The 24,072-nt window shown below is 41.6% G+C and overlaps 1 protein-coding gene across 1 annotated transcript; it reads right to left on the bottom strand.

Annotated features, from left to right (window-relative positions):
• Positions 1–8: 8 nt before the first annotated feature.
• LOC114445066 (WD repeat-containing protein 49-like) lies at positions 9–21,736 on the bottom strand. The gene is made up of 17 exons (XM_028420015.1): positions 21,675–21,736; positions 21,237–21,507; positions 18,958–19,131; positions 18,432–18,515; positions 18,197–18,289; positions 17,915–18,086; positions 14,331–14,498; positions 13,243–13,391; positions 12,312–12,545; positions 11,782–11,946; positions 10,507–10,622; positions 9,134–9,264; positions 4,150–4,242; positions 3,894–4,043; positions 2,159–2,349; positions 974–1,171; positions 9–122 (listed from the first exon to the last, which is right to left on the bottom strand). Exons 1-17 carry the CDS (start codon positions 21,734–21,736, stop codon positions 9–11), a joined length of 2,565 nt encoding a protein of 854 aa, XP_028275816.1.
• Positions 21,737–24,072: the final 2,336 nt, after the last annotated feature.

Genomic DNA, 24,072 nt, shown 5'->3' with positions numbered 1-24,072 from the left:
CACTGTCCTCATGCTTTTCTGCCCACTTCGCCGTCCTCTGCTGCAGCGCTGTGTCCTGGGTCAGCACTTGTCTCACGAGCGCTCTGGCGTGATCCTGTGTCCTCCAAACACCAGTGATCCTCCTACAGATGACGGACAGCGGAGGAGTATGTAAGTGTGCACGCTTTGTGAAATGACCTTTTAACTTAAGATTTCTTAAATCATCTGGATTAGGACACTTAAACATGCAGTCTAATCTCAATGAGACTAATTATTATGCTCTTATAAATATAGTGGAAAACTCTTTAATGCGAATTAGTGTCTTTGTAATATATTCATAATTAACTGTGTATCCTTTGATGAATATGGATGATAAACACAACACAGACTATGCATGAATCCAACCATATCTAATAAAATAATTTGAGATGAGTGAATGTGGCATTATGCCGCTTAAAACATTAGAAAACATCACAAACTATTGATTTACATTAACTATTGGCATTTTTCAGCCACGCAAATCAACACATTCCATATTGTGTTGTGCTGGTGTGTGTAGGTGTACATGCTATAAGACGCTCATGTTCTTATATGGGTAAAAATATATGAATGCATTTCTGTGACTGTGTGTGTGTGTGTGTGGGCCTGAGGCAAAGTGAAATGAAGCAACATTCAGCAGACACTGCCCCAGGCAAACTTAATATGGGCCTCCTTTGACACAAACCCACACATAGACGCACACACAAACGCCTGACTGTGGCTTGATGCTGGGTTTCACATTCATTTCATCAACTGGGTACCGCCACCCGCCAGCACACAGCAGAGTGGGAGGTTTGGTTTTTATCAGAGCCAGCCTGTACCCACTGTATATTTGAACTGTGAGGATCTGAGGGTGTTACCTTGAGAGTTACCGCTAGGGGAAAAAAAATACCAAAAAAGAACTCATCTCAAACACACAAGTTGTATAACTCAAGCTACTGCAGTGCATGTTTACCTGTCCGAACAAACCAACAGCGTCTCCAGGCAGGTAGCTAAGAGCAACGCTGCAGTCTGAGGATGCCGAGAGGAGGAGGAGCCTATCGCCGTGCACGCACATCTCCAGGTGAGTCACGTGATCAAGGTGTGGGCGGAAACTGCGCAGTAGGTTTGGGAGTTCTTTGGTTAGTCCTTCATTTGGCTTGAGACAATAATCCTGAGGACAATAAAACATAAAGTCACCAGGCTGTTCACATCGCCTCAGCATTCATTCCCATTTAAACCTTAACAGTCCTACTACTGACCCAGACTTCTCTATTCTAGACTGAGAGCTGGGACTACACTGAGAAGTCCTGTGCCTGTGCACACAACACTGTATACTTAGCAGTCATGTTAGTCATCCAGCTGATCCCAGACTGCGCTCCAAACTTGCCGAAGGACAGGATTTCTACCAGAGCACTGAGCTTGCTCAACTTCTTCAACTCTGTTCCATATATACATAAATCACCATAAATTAAACTTGAAGCCAAATGATACAAACCCATCTGAATTCATCCCCTCTTATAAACTGTGACAGAGACTTGAGCTCTGAATATTGTGGCAATAACACCCGAGAGGGTGTTCTTTTAGCGCGATTATGGGCATGACAGTGATGCAGCTACGCCTCACACCGTTGGCACAAACCAAGTCTCCATAAATGGAGTCAAAAAGTCAAAAGGCCTCTCTGTGTATAAGAAACTCTTCTTACATTATGCAGATGTAAAAAAAACTACTGATGATTTTATTGTTGATATCCTCTTCTAATGGAGGTAAATTTTCCAAAAAATAAAGGTGTAGTTCTGTCATTCATTCAAATGGCTTCTAATATCATAAAAAATAAAGCTCTAAAAAGGACACGGCCATCATCGTCTTGTGCTGAAACATCAGGGGAGATTTTCGAAATGATTGACTGTCTCCATTGCACTCAAGCTGCAGAGGCTTCCGGATGACAGACAGTGCTGTCAGTCTCAGACTGAACAACATGCCTGATCTAATGGAAATATCCAGGGTCCACTCTGTCTGTCTATTACCGTCTGATCTCTGCCCCCCCCCCCCACCCCCGGCTCTGTGTTCATCAGCCTTTGTCACTTGCTCTGTCTGCGCTTCTTCTTCAAAGAAATTGGAAAGATGATTCCAGTCTTATGTTTAATCAATCACAACCTACCTTTATATCCCATGTCTTGATTGTTCCCTCCCTATCAGCCGTTGCCAGGTATCTCCCACAGGGGCTGACAGCCATTACAATAGATCCCAGATCCCTGTTGTGAGCTTCGAACTGTCCCACCAGGCAGCCATGTTGGGTGTTCCAGAGCCTGACCACACCTGAGCTACCACAGGACACCAAATCTGCACCACCTGATGGACATATAACATCTGTAACACCATATCTCATAAGCACAGACAGATTTAAAATATGAAATTATCTAAAGAGAACTTTTATTAAACAGGTAAACCAAAGGTCACTAGTTCCCTTAGCTGCACTCATGGAACAGCCAGAAGAAGTGGATGTGAGGATTTGACAGTTGGGTCAGAAAGGCAGCAGAGGGGAGATAGAAACAGGGCTCAGAGGTGTAGTGTGACCCAAGACCACAGGAGGCTTTAATAATAAATAACCTTAAACTAAACACTGTACTTGACAGGTAGCCAGTGCAGAGGGACCCAGTACATGTGTACCAGCTGCATACAAGACAATTATGACTGGCTGATTCCCAAACACAGGGGGCAGACGTAAGTCAAGCCATGAGGAAATGAAAGTCATCAAATGAGGGGAATGGTGGTTTGTGAAGCTATATGTTTCTAACCAGGGAAAAAAAACAACCCTTTACAGCAAAGTCAATTTGTTTGTCAAATTTTAAAGGAATTAAAATGTCACCAAGATTTCTGGCATGGACACCAAAGCAAGGTGAAGTGATTAGCCCTATCCACCACAGGGGGACCAACTAAGACTACCTGAGTCTTCCAGTATTAACTTAATAAATGAAATGAGTCATTAAAGTTGTAGTGTTAAAGAAATGCCAATGCAGAGAAATCATGAGCAGACAGCAGCTATGCTAGCCATTTATGAAAACTGAAATCCTCCACAGTGCAGACATACATGCAGACATGAGGTGTCCACTGAGGAAATGTTGAACATTAGTCAGTTTCAACCTGCCAATAGACAATATTTAATTTTAAGGTCAAATATGCTGATATCAGTGTTTCACCATTAATAAGCAGAATTTAACCTGCTCTTTCTTCAGTTTTTATATCAACCAACATAGATTTATTAAAATAACAGCCTATTTTAGTAAATCTATGTTGGTTGATATAAAAACTGAAGAAAGAGCAGGTTAAACTACTCAAGGAAAGGAAAGTAAGTTTCAGAGTTCAGGACATTGTTTCTGTGAAAGCAGTGATAATTAGAAAACCTGCCACATCAAAGAATCATTGATGTGTATATACTGTAAAGTATCTTAGCAACAATATACAACACCAATACTGACTTCATGATGTGTAAACACAATGCACACAATAGATGGAAAAACAGTCAACTCCTTACGTTATTTAGGTTCCCACAGTGAGAAGGGATCTATAGTATGGTTAAATGGGCTGCAGACAACAAGGCAACATCCCCACCTGGTATCCAGACTGTGAATTTTGTATTAGTATAGTAAACCTGGCAACACATTTTGGCAAAGGGATGAGTTCATATTGCTGACAGCCTCACTGAAGTCCAAATACAGAATTATTCTGGGGAAACTCCAGAGATGCTGGCTTACACTGGGCCTCGAATTTAGCAACGCTCTGTTAAATACCTCTCTTAATTTTGTGTTAAGAGTGCTCTCAACCACTTAGAATAGAATATAAAGAATAAGTCAGAGACATACACGAAAATAACTCTAAGGTTTTGAGTGTTTTACCTGTAGCTGCAGTCACAGATGTGCGTCCTGGTATAAAGAACAACCTGGTGATGCCGATGCAGTTCTCTGAGTCTTCTTTGCCTTTCGTACCAAACAAAAGGTGAGAATCAGGGACAGGGTTGAGCAACAACAAGAGAGTTTGAGATATAACTAAAATTATTAACACAAGACAGATCCTACAGCAGAAGATACATGTGAAATCTGAGTGAGAAACATTAACACCGTTTCTTTTGGATTCAAGCAAAGACTTTGAGACCTTGCTGCTTCTTGGAGTCTTTGTATGGCCGCAGTTTCTTCAAAGCTTTCTCCGTGCTGTTGTTCCACACCACGATCTCTCCATCGTAGCTTCCTGCGCACATCAGATGAGACATGCAACAATATTTATTTATTTATTTTTATTTTATGACTGTAGAATATTTCCCTGCTACCTATTTACAAGCTTTCATATTTACAGAGATCCTTCTCAGGAGGGAAAAAAAAATCTTGTTTTCAAAGGAAATATAAAAACAATCTAAACAAAACAAAACTTTTTTGGCAACAGACACATTTTTACTTGCTGCAGAATCATGCAACCCAGCCACTAAAACCACTTTAAAGATGGTAAGGCTCAACATCTGTCCCCGGATAGCATCTGTTCCGCCACTCAACCCTTAACTTTCACCTTAAGAGAAAGTGCTTTCCAAGTAATCTACATAATATATAAGAATGTGCGTGCATGTCTGTATGTGTGCGTGTTTGTCAAATAAAGCAGGAAATCTCATCAGGCGCTTCGACAGTTGAACAGCAGGAGTTAATGAGATATGTGAGGAGTGTATTGGCTATGGGAGGTGAGTATGTGTGAGCAATAGGAGGTATAAAGTTTATGGGATTGTGGGTTGCCTGCATTATTCATGCAGCCCAGGGCCAGCTTCTGTATTTCAAGCGGCTTTTATCATGTCCCGTGTGTGTGTGTTTGTGTGTGTGTGGAGAAAGAGAGGGAATGAGAGTGTATATCATCTGCATTATCTACACAACACTGAGCTTTAGATGCAGATGGCTTAATCACACTCATTAACTTTCAAAAGTGCTTTGATGCACAAAGCTCGGGCAATTTTGACAGCACACAGACAAAACACAACACACTGCATAGACATCAGTGTGCACTGTGCTGTACATACATAAGGCAAACATGTACAGCACACGTATTGTATCTGTGAGGTACGGAGAACATAAATATGGACAGCAAAGGGTAAAAGGAAGTGGAGGCACAACTTTATGATGACGCGGCTGATTGGTAGGTGTTGTGGCCTCATGTAGCGGGACATGAATCACAGATGTCATTACATGCATGTGCATGTGCATGTGACATCATGTAGCCAAATGCACAGGCTATGGTGATGACTTCTGTGAGGGCTGCTGAAGGACTGTACCGACACTACAATATGGGTCTAATGCACTGATCTCTTAAGCAGTATGTACTAAAGGTAATAAAAAAAACTAGCAGTCTCCGAGCCCAACAGACACTGACATATGAGACATCGCTTTACGTTGTCATCTGATTTCATCAATTTCCCCAGTGATTAGATACAGCGGAACAGCAAAATATCATCAAGTCTCATCAAGTATTCGAATTTCTGAGCTAACAATTCCAGTCCTAAATCATTTTGGCCTTCCGTCAAAGTTCAGATGAGTTGCACCTTGGTCGCTTGGAAGGTGTTCAGCCAAGGAGGATTAAGGGATTCGAGGATAGAAAAAGAATGAAAGAAGGGGTTGCGACTGAAGGAGGTACACAGACAGGACCCATGTGTACATGCACCCTGCTGTGTGTGTGTGTGTGTGAAGTCAAGCTGAACCTTGCAAAGACTCTGAATATGGATGAAGAGTCCCACATCAGCCAAATGTTCCTGCTGCAACGTGATTCAAGAAACAAACAAACAAACAGATGCAAGAACACACACAATACACACACACATGCACGCAGTCCCGAGTATGTGTGAGACCTAACAGAACTTTAAATTGACTTTTGTCACTGGTGCCGTGACTCCAGCGCTAACGCAGAACTTGGCAGCATGCGTGCTCTGATGTGAAAAACAGCTCTCACTGCAAGCTCTGAAGAACACCGCTGCCAACTGAAACAAAGGCTTCACCGCTTTCAGAGGCCGTCTTTGTGCTCCGTGGCTTCGCGGAAGACATTTGGAAAATAGTAATAAAATATAAAAATAAAATAACACAGAGAGTTCACACATTTTACTTTGAGTAGATGCGTGTAAAAATGCAGGAAATAGGGATGCCAATGTGACTCGCCCTTATTTTCAAATATGGCCCCAGGCCAGGAAGCGAGAGCAATGCACAGGATATTAAAGCGTAGGAGGGTTTTATGAATGAATTACAACACTTTCTGATTTTTTTTGGTCATGGCACGAGCTGATGTGGATACATCCGTCCCTCTAATGAGAGAAAAATTAAAAGGTTGCACGTTTGATCCACACATTGAGCCACTAATGTATTTGTGTCTGTGATTATCAGAATCATAGCTCATAACAGAAGAGACTCTATTTATGAGGTGAATCATTTGCATTCAGCAGCCAAGGCCTCTGGAGGCATCAACATTATAAAGCAATTGGCTGAGTGACAGCAGGTTATGAACAAAAAAGAAATTGCAGATAAAGGGAGGGATTTTATGCAAAAACCTATGCTGGGAAAAATCCGAAAGTCGTGGCTTTTGTTTTGTTTTCCATCAACTATTAACAAAAGGATTTGGGTTAAGCAGGAATATTATGCAACCACACAGTCACATGCAAACACACCAGCATCATAATATCATGTTTTATTTGTAACATATCTAATATATGTATTATGTATATCATATATAAACCTAGCAGGCACACACATATGCATGAGACTGAAATAAACAGTATCATTCCCATACACTCCCACTGAGTAAGCACTAATAAACATAATTTAAATTGGCCATTAAATTGAAGTGTGCGTGTGTATGTGTGCGTAGACAGAGGAGGAGGAAATGCAGCAGGCTAAACAAGGAAGATGAGGTAAAAAATAAACAAAAGTGAACGAGGAGTGTCAGAGTGCGGGAAGAAGAAAAAAAACAACAGAACACAAGCAGAGAGAGGAGCTGAACACACTGACAAAGAAACTGCGCAGAGAACTTTGAAGAAGTTTCACAAAGTCGCTTCTGAATTGTGCTTTTGTTCCAGCACCGACAATTCATTTCCTTCCAAACCACTTCTACCTTCAGATTTAAGCACACACACACACTCTTCTTATCTACCTTTCTACATCCATCCGTCACTTTATCACTCTCAATACTTATCTCTGGCCTTGATCTGTCTCAGAAGGCCGGAGAAGACCTGCGGTTTGTGTCTTCGCTCTAATTGTGCAGACTGGTAACCTTAAAGTGAACTATCAGTACGTGAGCCAAAGTGATACAACTTCACAAACTGAAGAGCATACTGGGGCAAATTGGGTGCAGAGTCTTGGTAGCTTGATGGTTATAGGAGTGGACCAGTGACTGGAGGATTGCCAGTTCAATCCCCCCAGGCTGAAAAAAATCTCAGAATGTGATGGGTCCTAAGAGGCACTGCTGGAATTTCAAAGTACGCCATCTTAACATCCTATAAACTGCATCAGACTGGGTCATTTTGGCATATAAGGATGCCAATTTTTTTTTTTCTCTACGAGACAAGCTAGTTCCTTGTCTCTCAGTTAATCATGGCGGCTGTTGCTCAATGTGACAGCTTGGCAGATATGAAGAAATGCCACAGGGTTTGGAATCAAGGGTCCAAAAACAAAACTTTCAACTGAAATGTAGAAACTTTGGAGCCAAGTTCCAAAGTTCATGAGTCACAAAAAGTGAAATACAAAAAAAAAAAAAGTGATTGGATAACAAGAGCAGGCTGTTTGTGTGCTCTTCTATTAGCTAGAGGCACCTAGTTTTTGTGCATATTAAAAAGCACTGGTGTGATTTTAGGACTCTTTTCATATGAGTGAGCCATTAATTATTATTATTATTATTATTATTATTATTATTATTATTATTATTATTATTATTATTTTAATTTCAAACCACTGAATCTCTGCAGTGATTAACTGCATGATCACATTTGCTTGGCTCATTTTCTGCAATGCATCCTTTTATTTTCGAGCGTAGCAGGAATACCCTGAGTGAGGGGAGGCTCTCAGATGATGGAGCTTAGCTAGCTCACACATTAAAATAAGAAAGATAACTGAAGGAAGTGTTTTTATTGCAAATAGATCTTGATCTTGTTAGATGAATGTAGTGCTGGTTGTGTGTTTTTTTCACTACTATATGTGTGTACTTGCCTTTAATGCAGCCACTAATTAGGAATTTAATTAGGACAGAACTTTCAAATTAACAGGTTTCTTACATTTAAAGCTTTCGGTCTTGGTTGGAGGCAAATGTTAGCTCACCAGAGAGAAAATAAAAGCTGTTGTTCTTTTGAGAAGTGAAATACTAATTCATTTGAAAAGAGGAAAAAAATTAACTAAAATAGTGTTTCTCTGAGCAGCGTGGGTTGCACTAACAAAGGGCAACAGGGAGGAACGCTGGCTTAAAAGGGACTGACAGATCTACAGTACATTAAAACCACACAGGGCATCTCTAATGAGATCAATTCCAGCTCACTTGTCCTTTGTTGTTGTTGTTTTTGTACTTCTGTTGTCTAAGTTAAGCGTTTTTTTATGACATGAATACAAATGCTAGAATGAGGAGCGTTCAAAGTTTGGGGGTAGTACGCACCCACAGCTGTGTGGGCGCGCTCACACATACGCACACACACATTTGTACTTTTGATTGTGCATTAATTCTCTTTCCGCCCACACGTGTGACACACATTAAAAACACTGAGCTATTTCCAGCAGAGAGAGAGAGGGAGAGAGAGAGAAAGAGAGAGAGAGAGAGAGAGGAAGAGTGGAGCTTCATTCCTTTGATAACAACACCACTTACTTTAATCAGCAGATAAGTGCTCGCAGTTATTTTCCCGCACTGAAGTTTTGTTTTTGATTTTCATTTCCTAGCCTTTGTTTTTTGCAGTCTTATTTTTTTACCATCTCTCCATCTCTTCCTCTTTCTTCTCCATGAAGCCTCCTTGTTCTTAATAAAAGCTTGTTAAAGTCATTCAAAAAGAAGAAGAGAACACACATGCACATAATCTTAATAATTCTGGTGAAACAAATCAATCAAAAAGAAACACTTGATGCACACACTAAAAAAACACACACACCTGTGACTAGAGTCTGTGGAGGCTGGAATGCGGCACAGAGCACATCCCCATGATGTTCAACCCCACCCTTCCATTCAGAGGGCTCGACAAAGGACTGCGAGAAGGAGTGCAGGTGGAAAACTGTTAACATCCTACAGAGACAAACACAGAGGGAAGGAGGTGGGGAGGAAGGTGTGAAAGAATCCGTCACTACATATACAAACATCATTCATTTACCCACTCCACATCCCACAGGACAATCTGATGATGTACGGTATATCCATCTATACCCCATGTGCTTATATGGTGATACACTGGTATGGTATATTTGACCTGTAAGGATTAAACTGTGTTCTGGGTTGAATTATATAACAGGAAATTATATGAGTGATGAAAGTCATAACGGTACTATTTTCTTTTACTGCTGCTGATCTGTCGTCTATGTTCCCTTTACCACTGTGACACCCCAGAGAGCAAGAAAGCGTGTGTGTGTGTGTGTGTGTGTAGAGAGAGATGAGAGGGAGAGAAAAGACAGAAAAAGAGGGAGTCGTATAACTTGATGATAGCACACTGCTGAGTTCAGCTCACTGGGTGTGAAATGATGATGGTGATGATGACGATGATGAAGAAGAGCAGATGTGATGTGGGTATACAAAGAAAGCACGCACATACACACAAACACACACAGATGTGTTCACACAAATATGAGGTAGCGATAGTAAAGTGACTGTGAGCACCCCGGAGTGCTCTGACTTGTTAGGGTCCAGATGTCTGGTTGGCTCTGAGATGTTGGCAGGAAGACAGCGGGAAAGGACTGACAGACACACACACACACTTTTACTTCTGCTGTTGTGAGGACATACAACAATTATTCGCCCCTTAGTCCAAGCTAAACCCAATCCTGTTACCAAGTCCTGACTATTACTTTATTGATGTATAGCCGTATGATAGCCACAGGGACGTGGACAGAGGATGCTACAGCAGCTGAGAGGCAGAGCATCTGACGGTTGTAATAAAAGTTACTGATGGTCCAGATAAAAACAGAAATCAGCAGTCGGAGAAAGAATTACAGCCTGAAATAGAAACAGTGAGTACAAACACAGATGGTGTGTGTGGTGTATCTTCTCTGTGTTGGAGGTCAGTGTTATTATTAAACTACTTGAACCATGGCATGTAGCTGTTACACTTAACTCTACCTAAATAACACATTATTTTCTTGAAACGGTAGTTTCTCTTTGTTTTTGCAGCAGAAGCTTAGGACTTTCCAGAGCTTCAACAGATTGTTATATTACGTGCAATGTGTGTTACGCATTGCATGCATTGACGCATTGAGCCACGCAGACTGCATAATGTAAGTGGGCAAGAAATAAGTAAATGACACACAGCTGAACTACCTTTCCCAGCCCATCACCAGTATGCTCCTTTTCAGCAACAACACCTGGGAGATGTCCACAGCTTGACCCAGGCCAGCGTTCATTCTGTGCAGACAGCAGCCATTGAAGTCCCACACCTGAAAGACAATCAATCTTTAAAAATCTATAATCACAACATCAAAATGTTATGTTTGGATTAATTAAATAATTATAAAGTGTTTTTTGGGGGGGATTTTGGTGCCCCATGAGCAGCAGAGCGTACTATCCTACATCAATCCAGTGTGACTGCTAAGGTAATTTTTTTCATTGTCCAATTTTGCGTGATTTTTTTTTGTGTCTGTGTCTTTGTTTGTGGCATTTAACAAAGAAACACTGATTGGCTCAATGGGGACACTGTAATTAAAAGGTCAAAATTTCAAATTCTGAATGGTCCTAACTGCTACACAACGGGTTCTGTGTTGATGAAAATTGGAGAGATGATGCATCTTGTTGCTAATTGGCCCGAGGGGTGCCTGCTTTATTTTCTGCTGGTGATGACGAGTGCAGTCGTTTTTCAATGGCAGCGAGTGTAAAAATGACGCTGCTTGCACATTGCACGGGATACACAAGGTTGCATCCTCACAAGAGCTCATGGGGTCAGAGAGCTGATGTGGTTGATTATATTGATTACAAAGTGCATAATTATTTTTATTTAACTGTAGAGACGACTGCCGTAAGCTTGGATTCATTATGCAGCAGCACTTTAATCTTTGAAACAATACTCACTATAATAACACCCCATGTTTGGAATACTAACTCAAAAAGAGAGAGAAGCTGTGAAAGACGGAAGCCTATTTATCCATCCATTATTTGAATGATTGTACCAGATGTATGTCAGGCTCTATATGGTCTCCTGATCTAAAAATATAAAGGCAAATGTTTGGCTGCAGCTGTTTGATTTTGTCACTTTAACAACTTATATATAGTTATAAGTCAATAATGTCTTTAGGTGTATATCCATCCATCCATCTTCTGACCCCACTTTGTCCTGTAGTACAGGGTCATGATGGGGCTGGAGCCTATCCCAGTTATCTATTGGTGACAGGCAGGGTACACCCTGGAAACCCTGCACCCAGGTCACCAGGCTTAGGTGTATATATTTCTCAAAATGTATTTATTTTTTCCTAAAAACTCTCTCCTTCACCTCTCCTGCATTTGTGCATCTCAGCTCAAAGTTTATGTCTTAATCAGACTTGACCTGCAGCTACATGAATCACGGCTGAACAAGTGTGTGTGTGTGTGTGCCTCTTCACCTACTTTAACCTTGCCGTCAGTGCCTGCAGTAAACAGACGGGTTTGCGTGCCGTCCAGGGCTATGGTGGAGATCTCTGCGTTACCGTGACAACGGTGGAATTGCTTGACCTTTTGGCCTGTGTCAGCCAGCCAGCAGATCACAGAGGAGGCAGAGTCGCTGCTGACTACCTGCAGAGAGAGAGAGAGACATGGAGGGTAGTAGATATTAATCATCAAGAGTTTGACAGAACACCGGTGCTGACATCTGGTTGCACCGCTCACACAGTGGACCAGAAAAGCTGCCTGGACACACTAGCCTGTTAAGTTAGATAAGTAATCTACTATTAAACTGCAAACTAACAAAATTGTGATGCTAATGGAAGTTAAAGCTGGACTAGGACTTTTTATTCTATCATTATATTTAATCATTATAATCTGGTCTTATCATGCCTGGACAGGGGCCTCCATGCAGGTCCCTTGCCTGCTGAGAAGCGACGCTTCCCACTGCAGGCGATTGTTAGCCCACAAAGTGTTGTTTACAGACTTATGCATACTTGTCTGAACAGACTGTTGTACAGCACACAGGTGACAGGATGCTCGTGGCTGCTGGTCCTCTTCTTTTCTTTCATGGTCTCCAGCAGGAGAAGCAGGCTGTTAAATGTGAGCAGGAGGTGCTGATGCTCCTCGTGGAGGAAGAGGAGAACACGTGTGTCCTCCTGCGTCTTTGGGAAGACACCCTCCAGACGGTGAATACACTGCTGAGTGGAAACATCCCATAGACACAGCACCTGGAAAGATGGTGAAGAAAAGGGGTTATTCACGGCGTTTGTAAGAGTGCATGAATGGCTACATGCAGTGCCCATCACCACTACATTCCGAGTCACTATTTTAATCACCAAACAAATACAGACATTGCCAAGAAAAAAAAATGCTTCTCCAGCTGTCGGCGAGCTGAACGTTAGTGCCACTTACTCAGAGTTCACAAGAGTCCTGCCATATTGCTATATGACACAAAACAAGATGAGTGCCTCTGTTTCAGGAACTATTCCAGAGGTAGCTGAGGTAAAGCCTTCAGAGTTTTTTTGGCAGATGGCATTTGAGCAGAAGGCAGATGGAACATAAATCACCTCTAAAATATTCATTCTCTTCAGAAAAGCCAAAGAGACGGCAAACATGCTCGGCGCTACAACAGGGAGAGGAAGAGCAGCACAAGCACCAACATCCTCTTTGCATCAGAGAGAAGAGTTTCAAGGAAACAGGGTCTTTATTCTGAGAAACACAAGCTCATGCAATGGAAACTGTATGAAACCGTTACTACCAATCATCTGCACCACAGCCCCCTTCCTCTAATTACAGAAAAAAAATCACAATTAATATCTGAATTACAGAATTATTAATATCTGGTATATAGTTCTTCATCTCTGTATAATCAGTTCTAACAAGGAGCTGCCACACACACACACATACACACACACATACATCTACCTTATCTTTGGAGAAGCTGAGCAGTTGTTGCTTGGTCTGCAGGAAGTGGACTGCGGTGACGGGACCGGAGTGTCCACTGAGTGCACACATCGGCTCAGAGGACACGAAAGGGTTCCAAAGCAGGACCTGATGATCCACACCTGCTGTGGCTACAACCAGCCACACTGTTACAACAGGTTTCCTCATACTCCATTTTTACAGAGCCATTTGCCCATTATGATGGCTTATAATTAGCACATTTACTTTGATTTAATAACTCATTCACATACTAATCTTTAATTATTTCACATAAACAATACACAGAGGGCCCATGTATTACCAGTTATTTTAACCTTGTAATTGTGTGTGTGTGTGTGTGTATGTGTGTGTGGTCACCATGGCTAGAAATGGTAGCTTCCAAGCACTGGATGTTCTTTTTTTGTAATTGTAAGTCAAGTAAGGATTTTAACCTATTATATACATTATATAAGCCAATAGTGTGCCTGACAACAGCATGGTGACCATTTGGTCATGGGGGACCAAGACTTTATGTAAAGATGAATGAATCCTACACAGTGATGCTCATTGTGGAAGTCCCTATCCACCTGTCACTCAAAGCAGTCACACCAATGAATTACACAACATTTAAGTTAAATAGGGAAATTATTTACTATTTGACCCTTTGTTTACCAGGTCACTTGGCATATCTTCATATAATAATTGGCTGCATTGCAGGTACTACTTTGGCTGAAATGTATGTGGATGCAACTCTCTAAAATATTGTTTACAATATGTCATTGATAACTCTAATAAAGGCCCATTGACTATTTTTACTTCAATTCAAATTATTGTACAGGATTTATGTCAGGCTTATGTGGATGGGTATTTATGTTGGATTGAATACCTGCTACCCACAATGAGTCTGAGCTGGGTTTAAACCATGAGACAGGATAGTCCTACCCTACGCATGATGTCTTGTTGCTATTGTAATCATGCTCTTTGTGACCATGGCTACATGAATAAAGTTAGTTGAAATGAACTAAACTGTATTTATACATTTTTAAAAGATGACAAAGTTAGCAAATATACAGTAACCTAATGTAATTTACCTATCAGGTTGAGTCCACAGTGGTGGTCCACGTCCCACACTCCTCTCTTTGTGATGTAGGTCATGACTCGTAGACTCCTGCTTTCCTTTTCCCTCCAGCCAATCACCATGCTGCTCTCTGGACTGGTGCTGCACGACACAAAGGCCTCCAGTGTCCCCAGGTAACGAACTGCAAGATGGAGAAGTGAAAGTATTTAGTCTGGTAAACACGTTTGTGCTTCACCGTGAGCTATATAGAGACAGTCAAACAAATAAAGATGAAGAGGTGAACAACATAATGCAATGTTTACAGTATTTTTCACACTTAACCCCAACTGAATTATACTATACTTTTGTTGAGTCTGTGGTTTGAGAGATCCCAGGAAAAACCTTTAAGTATTGATGAAATAGTTATGATGTAATGAGCTTTTTATGTCCAAACTCATAGGAAGAGAAGAAATAAGAAAAGAATCATAAATGCAGCCCATTGGCTCCTAAACAGCCCCTCTGTGCGGAGCCAGAGTGCAGCACAAGTTACACCAAATTACTTTAAACTCCGACATATTCAATAAAAAAATAACATTGCGACATATTTTAGATGATGACACACTCTTCCTTTTATTTCATTTCTCTAAATTTCTCCCAGCTGACGCTGAAATGCTTTTACCGCTTCGGAACTCTGAAAGATGTCCACTTTCTGAAATGGCTGTGCTAAATGTGCAGTGACCGCATCCCTGCTGTACGGCAAACCAACCAATTCATGGGCGCTCAGCATGGCATAGAATTAGGCCAGCATGATTTGCACATTGGTATTACAGAAAATGTAATGGATCTTGCATCACCATCTATCTCAATTAAGAGTTTGACTGAGAGCGACTGAAATTGGATGCCGCATGTCTCTATTAAAGGCTGCTTAGCACAAATAAATGAGTTGACATGTGACAGTCTCAGGTCAAAGATCAGCTGCAAAGCCAGGGCAAATAATGACATCTGATTACACTTCATACCATCACGTCTTTTTTTCTCCACTCTGGGAATTTAAAAGATCAGTGGATTTTTTTCAAGACTGTATTGCACCACTGATTACTGGGAGCTTCGTTCATTCAGGACACAAATCAAACCGTGACGCAGAGATGGATACATCTGCTTTGGCCCTGTAGCAGTTAATCTCACACGTTTACTGCAGGATAGCAGGGAAACTGCAAGAGTCACTGCACATCTACATCAAAGCAAACCTCTTTTGTTCTGCACATTTTGGCTGATTTTAAATCACCTACATGTTCGTCTTCTATGGCCAAAATGTTATAAGGATATGTTAATGCCTTACTCACTCACAAATACTCCCCGTACATCTTCTTCCTTACAGGTCTGTGCCAATCCCAATTTCCTCCTAATTTCCTCTCAATTTCCCCCTCTCTGTTCCACCCTCCATCACCCCTCTCTCCCTCTGTCTCCCCCCCTCTCTCCTCCTCCTCCTCCCTCCTCCTCCTTCCTTCTCCCTCTTCCACCTCTCTCTGGTGGCCCATGAGCCTGAAGGTTTGGAGGTCTGAATAACCAGCCATGTCTAATGGTACACATCCCACTCTTACTGCAGGGTGGGAAACTTCAAAAGAACAGCACCAGCACCCCCAGAGGTATGCAAACACACATATACTCACACATGGCTTTCCCTTTTTTACCACAACACACACACACTATGTGCACACACACACAGCCTGTAAAATTACACTTAACCGTTGCTATTGTTGCATTGTTATGCCGCTGACGTCTTTGTTTCCCCCACTTTTTGTGTGTCGTCCCTTTGTTTTTCCCCATTTGTTGTGCTTATTTATATGTGCTTTATCCTTGTTTTCTCTTTTATCAGGATCCCCTCCCTTTGCAGCCAAGCTGGTCTCAGAGCGCTGCCTCTGCTGAATCATTTTCAAACAGCCCAATAACTCTTCAGAGAGACCCTATCCGAATGATGCAATCGAGATAAAACTAAGAGACCTCTTTGTTACCCACGCTGAGCTGAAGTGGGGAATCTCAGCGGAGCAGACCTCAAACCCATGACTTTACACCAGCAGCCAAAAGCCTGCCTATGAAGTGGATGACTCAGGACTCGCTGTGTGTGTGTGTGTGTGTGTGTGTGTGTGCGTGCATGTGTGCATCAGTGACCGAGACACACCCAAGCATTTCCACAGTGTTGCATAAGCTGATAGTAAAGAGGGGAGTACACATGCCAACAGCTCGGATTCCAGGTGTCAAGGTTGTCGAGTGTGTGTGTGTGTTATGTAGCCTTGAGTTCTTTCATTCTGTGACTTGAGCTACTTATTTTGTAGTCTTGTGTCCACTTTGTCCTGCTAATGAAAGCTATGTTTGACCCCCAGTTGAATGGAGTTACAGCACATAAAAAAGGACTGATTGATAAGCTTGTTACCTCAGGTTGAGGGAGACGAGTTATACAGCTCTCATTACACTCGCATGCAGTTCAATAGTGCATAAGGGGTTACGCAGAGAAGTCAATCACTTTTGTAGTGTTTCTTATTTGAAAATTCAGTCAGTGCTGCCTGAAAGTCCACAGTGGCTCCTGTCCAGGAATGTGGATCTGAACTGGTCCCCAAGCTATTCACCTGATTTGGCACACTCAGACTACAGGCTCTTTCCCAAGGTGTAGCTACATTTGGGCTACACCTTGGGAAAGAGCTACAACTAAAATGAATGCTGAAAAATAAGTTTTAAAGGTAGGGTAGGAGATTTCATTCTGATGCACTTTTTGTTAAATAAATCTTTAAAATTACATGTTTGAGCCTAAAGTCATTATCAATCAGGTTCGTCAATATAACCTAAAAACAGCAGGATCATTCTTAATTCTTAAGGTTTATGTGTAATTGTGGTTTGTTGGCCAGCAGCACTACAACAAGAAAGCCCTTCTATAACTATAAGAGTATTCCTTTCAGTCAGACCAGTGTTTTTGTGTTTTTTACCTTGATTCTACATGTTTCGACTGCTTCCTGCAGTCTTCCTTAGGAAGTCACGTGATGTTACCGGTGACGTGTAACGTGAATACTCTTATAGTTAAAAAGGTGAAGACCAAATGAACCTTGTCGAAATAAGAAAGCCCTTCTGTTAGCCGTAATGCTAGCATTTGTAGTGACCACTGTACAAATGGGCATTATAGTCAGATGTGGCCCCCATTTTGTTTGACTCTCCCTCTTACCAACTCATCCCCTGTTAGCAGCAATGTTTCTCTTGTTGCTGCGCTGCTATCCAGCTATAAGTGGATGATCTTTCCCTGGTCGTTGACTCTAAATAAAATTCATTACTGCATACAGTGGCAAAACAAACATGTAATCACTGTCAAAGCTATCACTCCTGGTTAGCTGATGCCTGCTACTGTCACCACACCAACCAACCCAGTGACATCACCAACTCTGCTAGAGAGATGGTGCTATTAAGTTGGGAAATGTGTAAATAAAAGTGGGATTATTTTAATTAGATGAAAAACCTTTCTTTTAAATTATGCTAACTACAAGCAATACGAAAAAAATATATAAACACAAAATGATAACACAAACCTAAATAAAGATGTTTCTGTGTTTTGCTGTGTGTGTGTGTAGTTCATACCTCTTCTAACCCAGGCCGGGGTGTGTGCTTGGAGTGTCATAGTGTAACAGCAGTAATGTTTGCCTTTGACCAGCTCATCCCACAGGATGATGTCTGCTGAGTCAGAGTCCGATCTCGTATGGTGTCTCTCAAACAGAGAGATCTGCACTGAGGTAAAATATAAAGCACTGACCTGAAAAAACACACACACACACAGTTTTTAGAGGGATGGACCAACGGACACATACAGAAAAACATGTCGCCAAAAGCATTCTGCCTCCTCCTTCTCTTTATGTGTATTACCTGCCCTCCAATGTCTCCAATGGTGAGGACAGCCAGGTCAGGCTGAGAAGGGTTAACCCAGTAGTCGAGGCACCATGGAGTAAACTTCAAACCCTGATGATAATGAGCATTGATACATGAAGGCACTCATATTGTTACTATAGTCAAAGTCAAAAAAGTCAAGAATATGATATTCAAAAACAGAAGCCAAACCTTACAGCCTGTTAGGGATTATGATTCTAATTATTAATATTACCTGGAGTTTATACTTGCAGCTGAAGTCCTGTTTAGACAGTATGTCATAAAAACACACCTCTTTACTTGTGAATGACACCGCTATCTGAGAATAAGCAGAAACAAGTTACTTAGCCAGACTTCTTCTTATTATAAAATAATAATAGTAAACATACTTTCCATGTTAAATGAATGCATGTTATTCAACACAATTAAAGTGTGTGTCCTCCATACATCTGCAGATTAAAGGATTGCTAATTAAATGTAATGATCAATAATTGATGGTCTTATTACTAAAAAATGAACGTTAACTTTCTGAACTTTATGCAACAGCTTCATGTCTGTGATGCCATTAACCAAAACCACACATCAATAATTCATTTATTGAGTGAGACAGTTGTTTACCTCTGTGCATTATCGGTCCCAATATCAGAGGCTACTAATCAATTATTAATTTATAAATTCATTTGTACGAAAGCTAAGAAACAGGAACCAGGATGAAGGAGCATCACCGATGATCAATAACCGGACTGATTATAGAGGGTCACCTTGTTGATGTTCTGCAGCAGCACCATGTCTGTGACCCAGAGGTCTTTGGGTGCCACCGTGCTGTTGTGCAAGTGAAGTGTGTGAAGGAGGGACATGTTCTCTCTGTCACGCAGCCCCACAGTTCCTCCTCTGCTCACGGTCAGATACTGACCTGAACTCTGCAGGTACAACACCTGGGAGGAGACAGAACAAACATGACGGATAAGACACAGGCCAAAAGATGATTGGCCTATGCTGGAAAGAGATGAAAGAAAGAAACATGGAATCAGAAGCTCCCGAGTTGTTATGCTCAGCTTCTAAATTGGTATCAGATTTTGCATGTACACTGTGCTTCACACCACCTCAACACCAACCACCAGAAGAGCTTCAATAGTGCAAAGCAATTTGCAGCATTAGTATGAGAAGTTAATAAAAATCTGTAAGTGAGGCTTAAACATGTACTTTATATCACATTTCCTCTTCTTTGTGGCAACTCCATAACCATAAACTACTCAAAACACCAGCATCTCCTTAAATCTTCCTCTTATTGGATGCAAGAGAAAGGCAGAGGCTAATGAAACAAAGGAGCGTTTATAAATGGAAGGATGTTATTGGCTGTATTACAAGAACACAAAAGGCTGCACGCGATGAGAAAGAAAGAAATGTTCATTTTGAGGTCAGGGTTTAGATGTTCTACCAGTTAATTATAGCAGACTTTTTTCAACTGAAGGCTTTGCACCATGTCTTGAATTGGCACATCATATATTTATCTGTAATTATTATTCTAATTACCTATTGATGCATGGCTGACGAGTTACGCAGACAATGTTTACTTCGAATTAGCATACCGCACACTGCAATTCAGTTTGACCTGACTTCACCCTTATTTTTTTAAAACTCTAACATGTTAATAGTAGACACTGCAGGAGATGCTGATACCTCAGCAAAGCGGGTCAACACCACCCAAATGTTGGCTCACCTTCAGTTCCATCATCTGACAGATTTCACAAAAGCAAAAAAAAAAGTTGTAGTTGTAGTTATTAAAAGTAAATTAGTATGATGCTTAGGAGCAATTTTCTCTCTCCTGGTCGTGAATATGTTGGACAAAAATAGTAAAAATCTGAAATTGTGATGCAAACTGGAGATAGGAAATCGAGTAAATTGTTGCTTTGTGGTTATTTGAGGTGGGACTTGTTACCATGGTAGCAAGGGTGTAGATTTGCTTTTGGCATTGGTTGGGACCAAGATTCTGACAATTATTATTATGATGAACTAATTTTATTAGCGAACTTTAGGTGACTTACAGGTTTATTTATACTCCTTTTTTATGGCTGCCATCTCTTCGATATGCACCAAGCCACACATGTGACAGCAGGGAAAGGCACAGCCAATCACATGGCCATATATGTTACGGTCGGACCAGAGCCCTTGATATAACCCAATCAGAATCAGAATATCAAGGGCTTATTTTTTGGAGGGGATCAAATTATTGGTGGGGACAATTTAGCAATTGCTGGACATTGGTGGGGACGCTTCCCCTCCATCCATGCTAAAACTACACCCTTGCATGGTAGCAAAAAAATGGTGGATGAGCTTCAACCCGATAAAATAATTTTGCTGAATAGAGGCCAACAGGCCGAATTGTTGAAGTCAGGAGGTGTAGTAGATGGAAACTGATCAATGTCATCAGCATACGATATCAGAAGACAGCTCTGAAGGCAGCATACATGTTTTTAGTCAATGTATTCTTCTGCAGACCTAAAAAGCTAATGTTTTGGTGACTAAAACATCTGCAACTGAAACGCACTAATGTGTTGTGCAGAGTGTACTCTTTGCAGGTTTAGGTATATTTTCCCTAATTTTTCACATTAGTCTTCTGCCTCTTTAAGACTGATCTAAGCTAAAAGCGTCAAAACCTTCCAGTCATTTGGAAAACAACTGACACAACATTCTGACATTTTGACATACTCAGGATTGAAAGATTAAAGTGGTGAGCCCTCACTTTATCCACAGGGGTAGGCACTTTATACCGGCTGCTTCATTTCCATATTAATTGATAGATGTTAAAGGAGTCCAGAGCCATTTATCTCAAAAGAGGTGTGCCATTTTGATGAGCCAGACCCTAATACTTTTGAACATTTCTGTGCACTGTGTTTAATAATGTGGAACTCCATCCAGTCAGCAGAGTCTTCGGTCTGTCAATGTCAAAATGTTTTGCAGATAACATGCAGCAGCGGGTCACAGGTTTAAAACAGATCCTCACAACAAAACGCTCGCTTTAAGATGAGTGACCTTTTACCTTTTGAACTGGGTCTCGGTGTGGACAGGTGAAGGTGCGCGGGGGCTTCCAGCACGGCACACTAAGAGTCCTGTTGTTCTTAATTTTATCAGAAAGCTCCAGCAGCAGAAAGGAGCACAGTCCTCCCCAGTCGACGCGTCCTTCTTCTTGCACGGTGTCCAGAAGGAGGCCGCGGTGGTCCTGAGTGACGACCACGCTGTCAAACAAGAGACCGTACTCCTCCTTGGATCCACGGCCCACTGATGACCAAGCCAAATCGATGAATTCGGCCCTGGATAAGGAGAGAGATGCACCCGAAGAGTCCTGCAGGAATGTTTAGACAATAAGTACTGTCTTCTTGTGTCAACATCATAAGTCACACCTGGTTATATGTGATACAAATATAAAGTGTTATGAGATTTAAAAAAACAAAGAGTCACCAAGAAAAGACTTTGTAACTTCCTGTAGTCCTCGGTGTTCATCCTGCTTTCAAGCTGTGCCACCTCCATCCTCGTTCCCATGGTTACAGCTCAGACCTGTCAATCAATCACTAACATTTGGGATGAGGTCAGAGAGGAAAGGTGTGTGTGTACGTGTGGGTCTGTGCAGAAGTCAAATAACAGAATACCAAGCGTTCCTTGGTTTTACACTATGAAACAGGCTCCAGTAATCCCTCAGTAACCTTCCATATTTATTTCACAGCGGGCTGGCAAGTTTCCGTCTTCATACAGCGGGGGTCACAGCGGCTCTTTTCACTCACACGTCTGTGCTGAATGGTGGGCAAAGGTCTGTCATTTTGCACAGAAATCCCACATAAATGAACAGAGAGTAGGATTTGTTAAATAGGTCTGCACTGCAATTAAAAGCACATTTGAGGTCTGGGAGATGATGAAACGTTTCTTTTGTATAAAACATCATAGAGGACGGTCAGGGACAGCAAACACTCTCAGCCAGACACAGACAGATTCACTGAATGCGGCAGCAATCTGAACTGGGATTCAGGCGACAGGGTTTGTAATGAAAGAAAAACAAAATGCTGCCGATATTATATTTTTGTAAAGCAGTGATTCATTACAGTGTGATTCTGCTATAACCTTTCACTTATGTACATCTCTGTCTGCATCAGATGGTGCTACAGTGTTCATGTTGTGTGACAAACCACATCCAGTGGTGAAACCTGTGCAGGACAACAAGGACAGTATATGTTGAGATAAAACAGCACCCATATTGTTTGAGATAAGGACTTTTCTGCATTTACCTTAACTGACTTTCTCACCACTAGTTCAATCACAGATAAAATAAGACATTTCTTCTCAATGTCACTGTGAGAGCTCTTTTCAATTATAAAACACCTGTTAGCAAACACAGCCCACGTACCCAGGGTTACATTCCTTCCTCCTGGATGGGTCCTTCAGGTGCAGTCAGTCCACTCGAAAAACAGTCAATGAAGGATTTCTATCTGGGATTTATTAGACGTGCACTTTGACTGCACACACCAAAAATACATCTCAGCTCCAGGCTGTATCTGTATAATAACAGGCTTGCGGCCTGCCAGTGCATACACACACTTCAATAAAGGTGTTTTTTTATCATAAAGTTCAAATAGCAGAGCTAAACACAGCTTCTCACTTAATAATAAGTTCAGACTTACCGAGGCGGCCAATTTCATCCTCTCCGTCCACAGTGGGGATCCACAGTAAACTGTCTCAGAGTCCCTATGCTCTGAGGTGTTGAAACACAATTTTTTTTTTAAAAGGATGACATTTCAAACAAATCCTCAGCCTGTAGTTGGTCCTTCTTGGCCTTGTCCATAGGAGATTCAACAGATTTCAACCTGAGCTTTGTGGAAACCAGCAATGTCTGAGAAACAATCAACGATAACAGCCCCGGCCGCAGCGCACACACCCACAGAGAGTTAACTAACTGCCCCCAGTAGTCCAGACAGTGGCAGAGGCCACACACACACACACACACACACACACAAACACAATTCTTTTCTTTTATTATCCTTAAAGACTCAGGCTAAGTCTCCTGGCAACCAAGTACTCAAAAAGAGTTTGTGAGTCCAGGCCCTATTGTCTGTATGTACCACATGTGTGTATGTGTGTGTGTGTGTTACTTCTATTCAAAGGTTGGCACAAAAGAAAACATAATCTGTGTGAGATACAATAACCCTGTACACAGTTTACAGCCAGAGAAACAACACAAATCACAACAACATCAGCTGCAACTCATAAAAGTGCATTGAAACATCTAAAAACACAGAATCTCAATCTGAAAGAAACAGTAAAATACACAACACAGGAGCTTTACAGCACCATTCAAATGCCTTTGAGAGGACATCCTGTGGGTCACTCATAGCTGTACACACACACACGCACAGCAACAAGAGGAAAAAAGTCTCTTTGGGACTTGTTAAACTCAAACGAATAGACCGCCAGTATGACTGCACACCAAATCTATACATCCAGCAGCACAGATAATATCTCTGCCCGGCCTTCCTGCTGCTTCAGTGACCATGACCAATCCCCATGTGCGACTTAATGGTCTGGAATAACTTGAATTAGCTGATTACAGCAGTCGTCAACAGTGACAGGATCAGAAAATTAGGTCTCAGCAATTTCAATAATAAAGCTTTAAAAATTAACACTATCACAATTGGATTACAGTGGTGCATGCAGGAGCCAGTACAGAGCCTGAAAATAGCCCGCCACAAATCCACCATGGAAAATCCACTATTATACAGGGAGAAGAATGAAGTTGCCGGAATGGGAAGAAAAAAAAAATTAGTGCAGATCTGGAGCGCTGGGAGAAAAGAGGTGCAGTCGAAGAAAAGAGAATGCAAGGGCAACTGAGC

The sequence above is a fragment of the Parambassis ranga genome, chromosome 13, assembly GCF_900634625.1.
Source record: "Parambassis ranga chromosome 13, fParRan2.1, whole genome shotgun sequence".
Lineage (NCBI taxonomy): Eukaryota > Metazoa > Chordata > Actinopteri > Ambassidae > Parambassis > Parambassis ranga.
The sequence above is the reverse complement of the archived record's forward strand: the minus strand, read 5'-3'. Positions and strand labels throughout refer to the sequence as shown.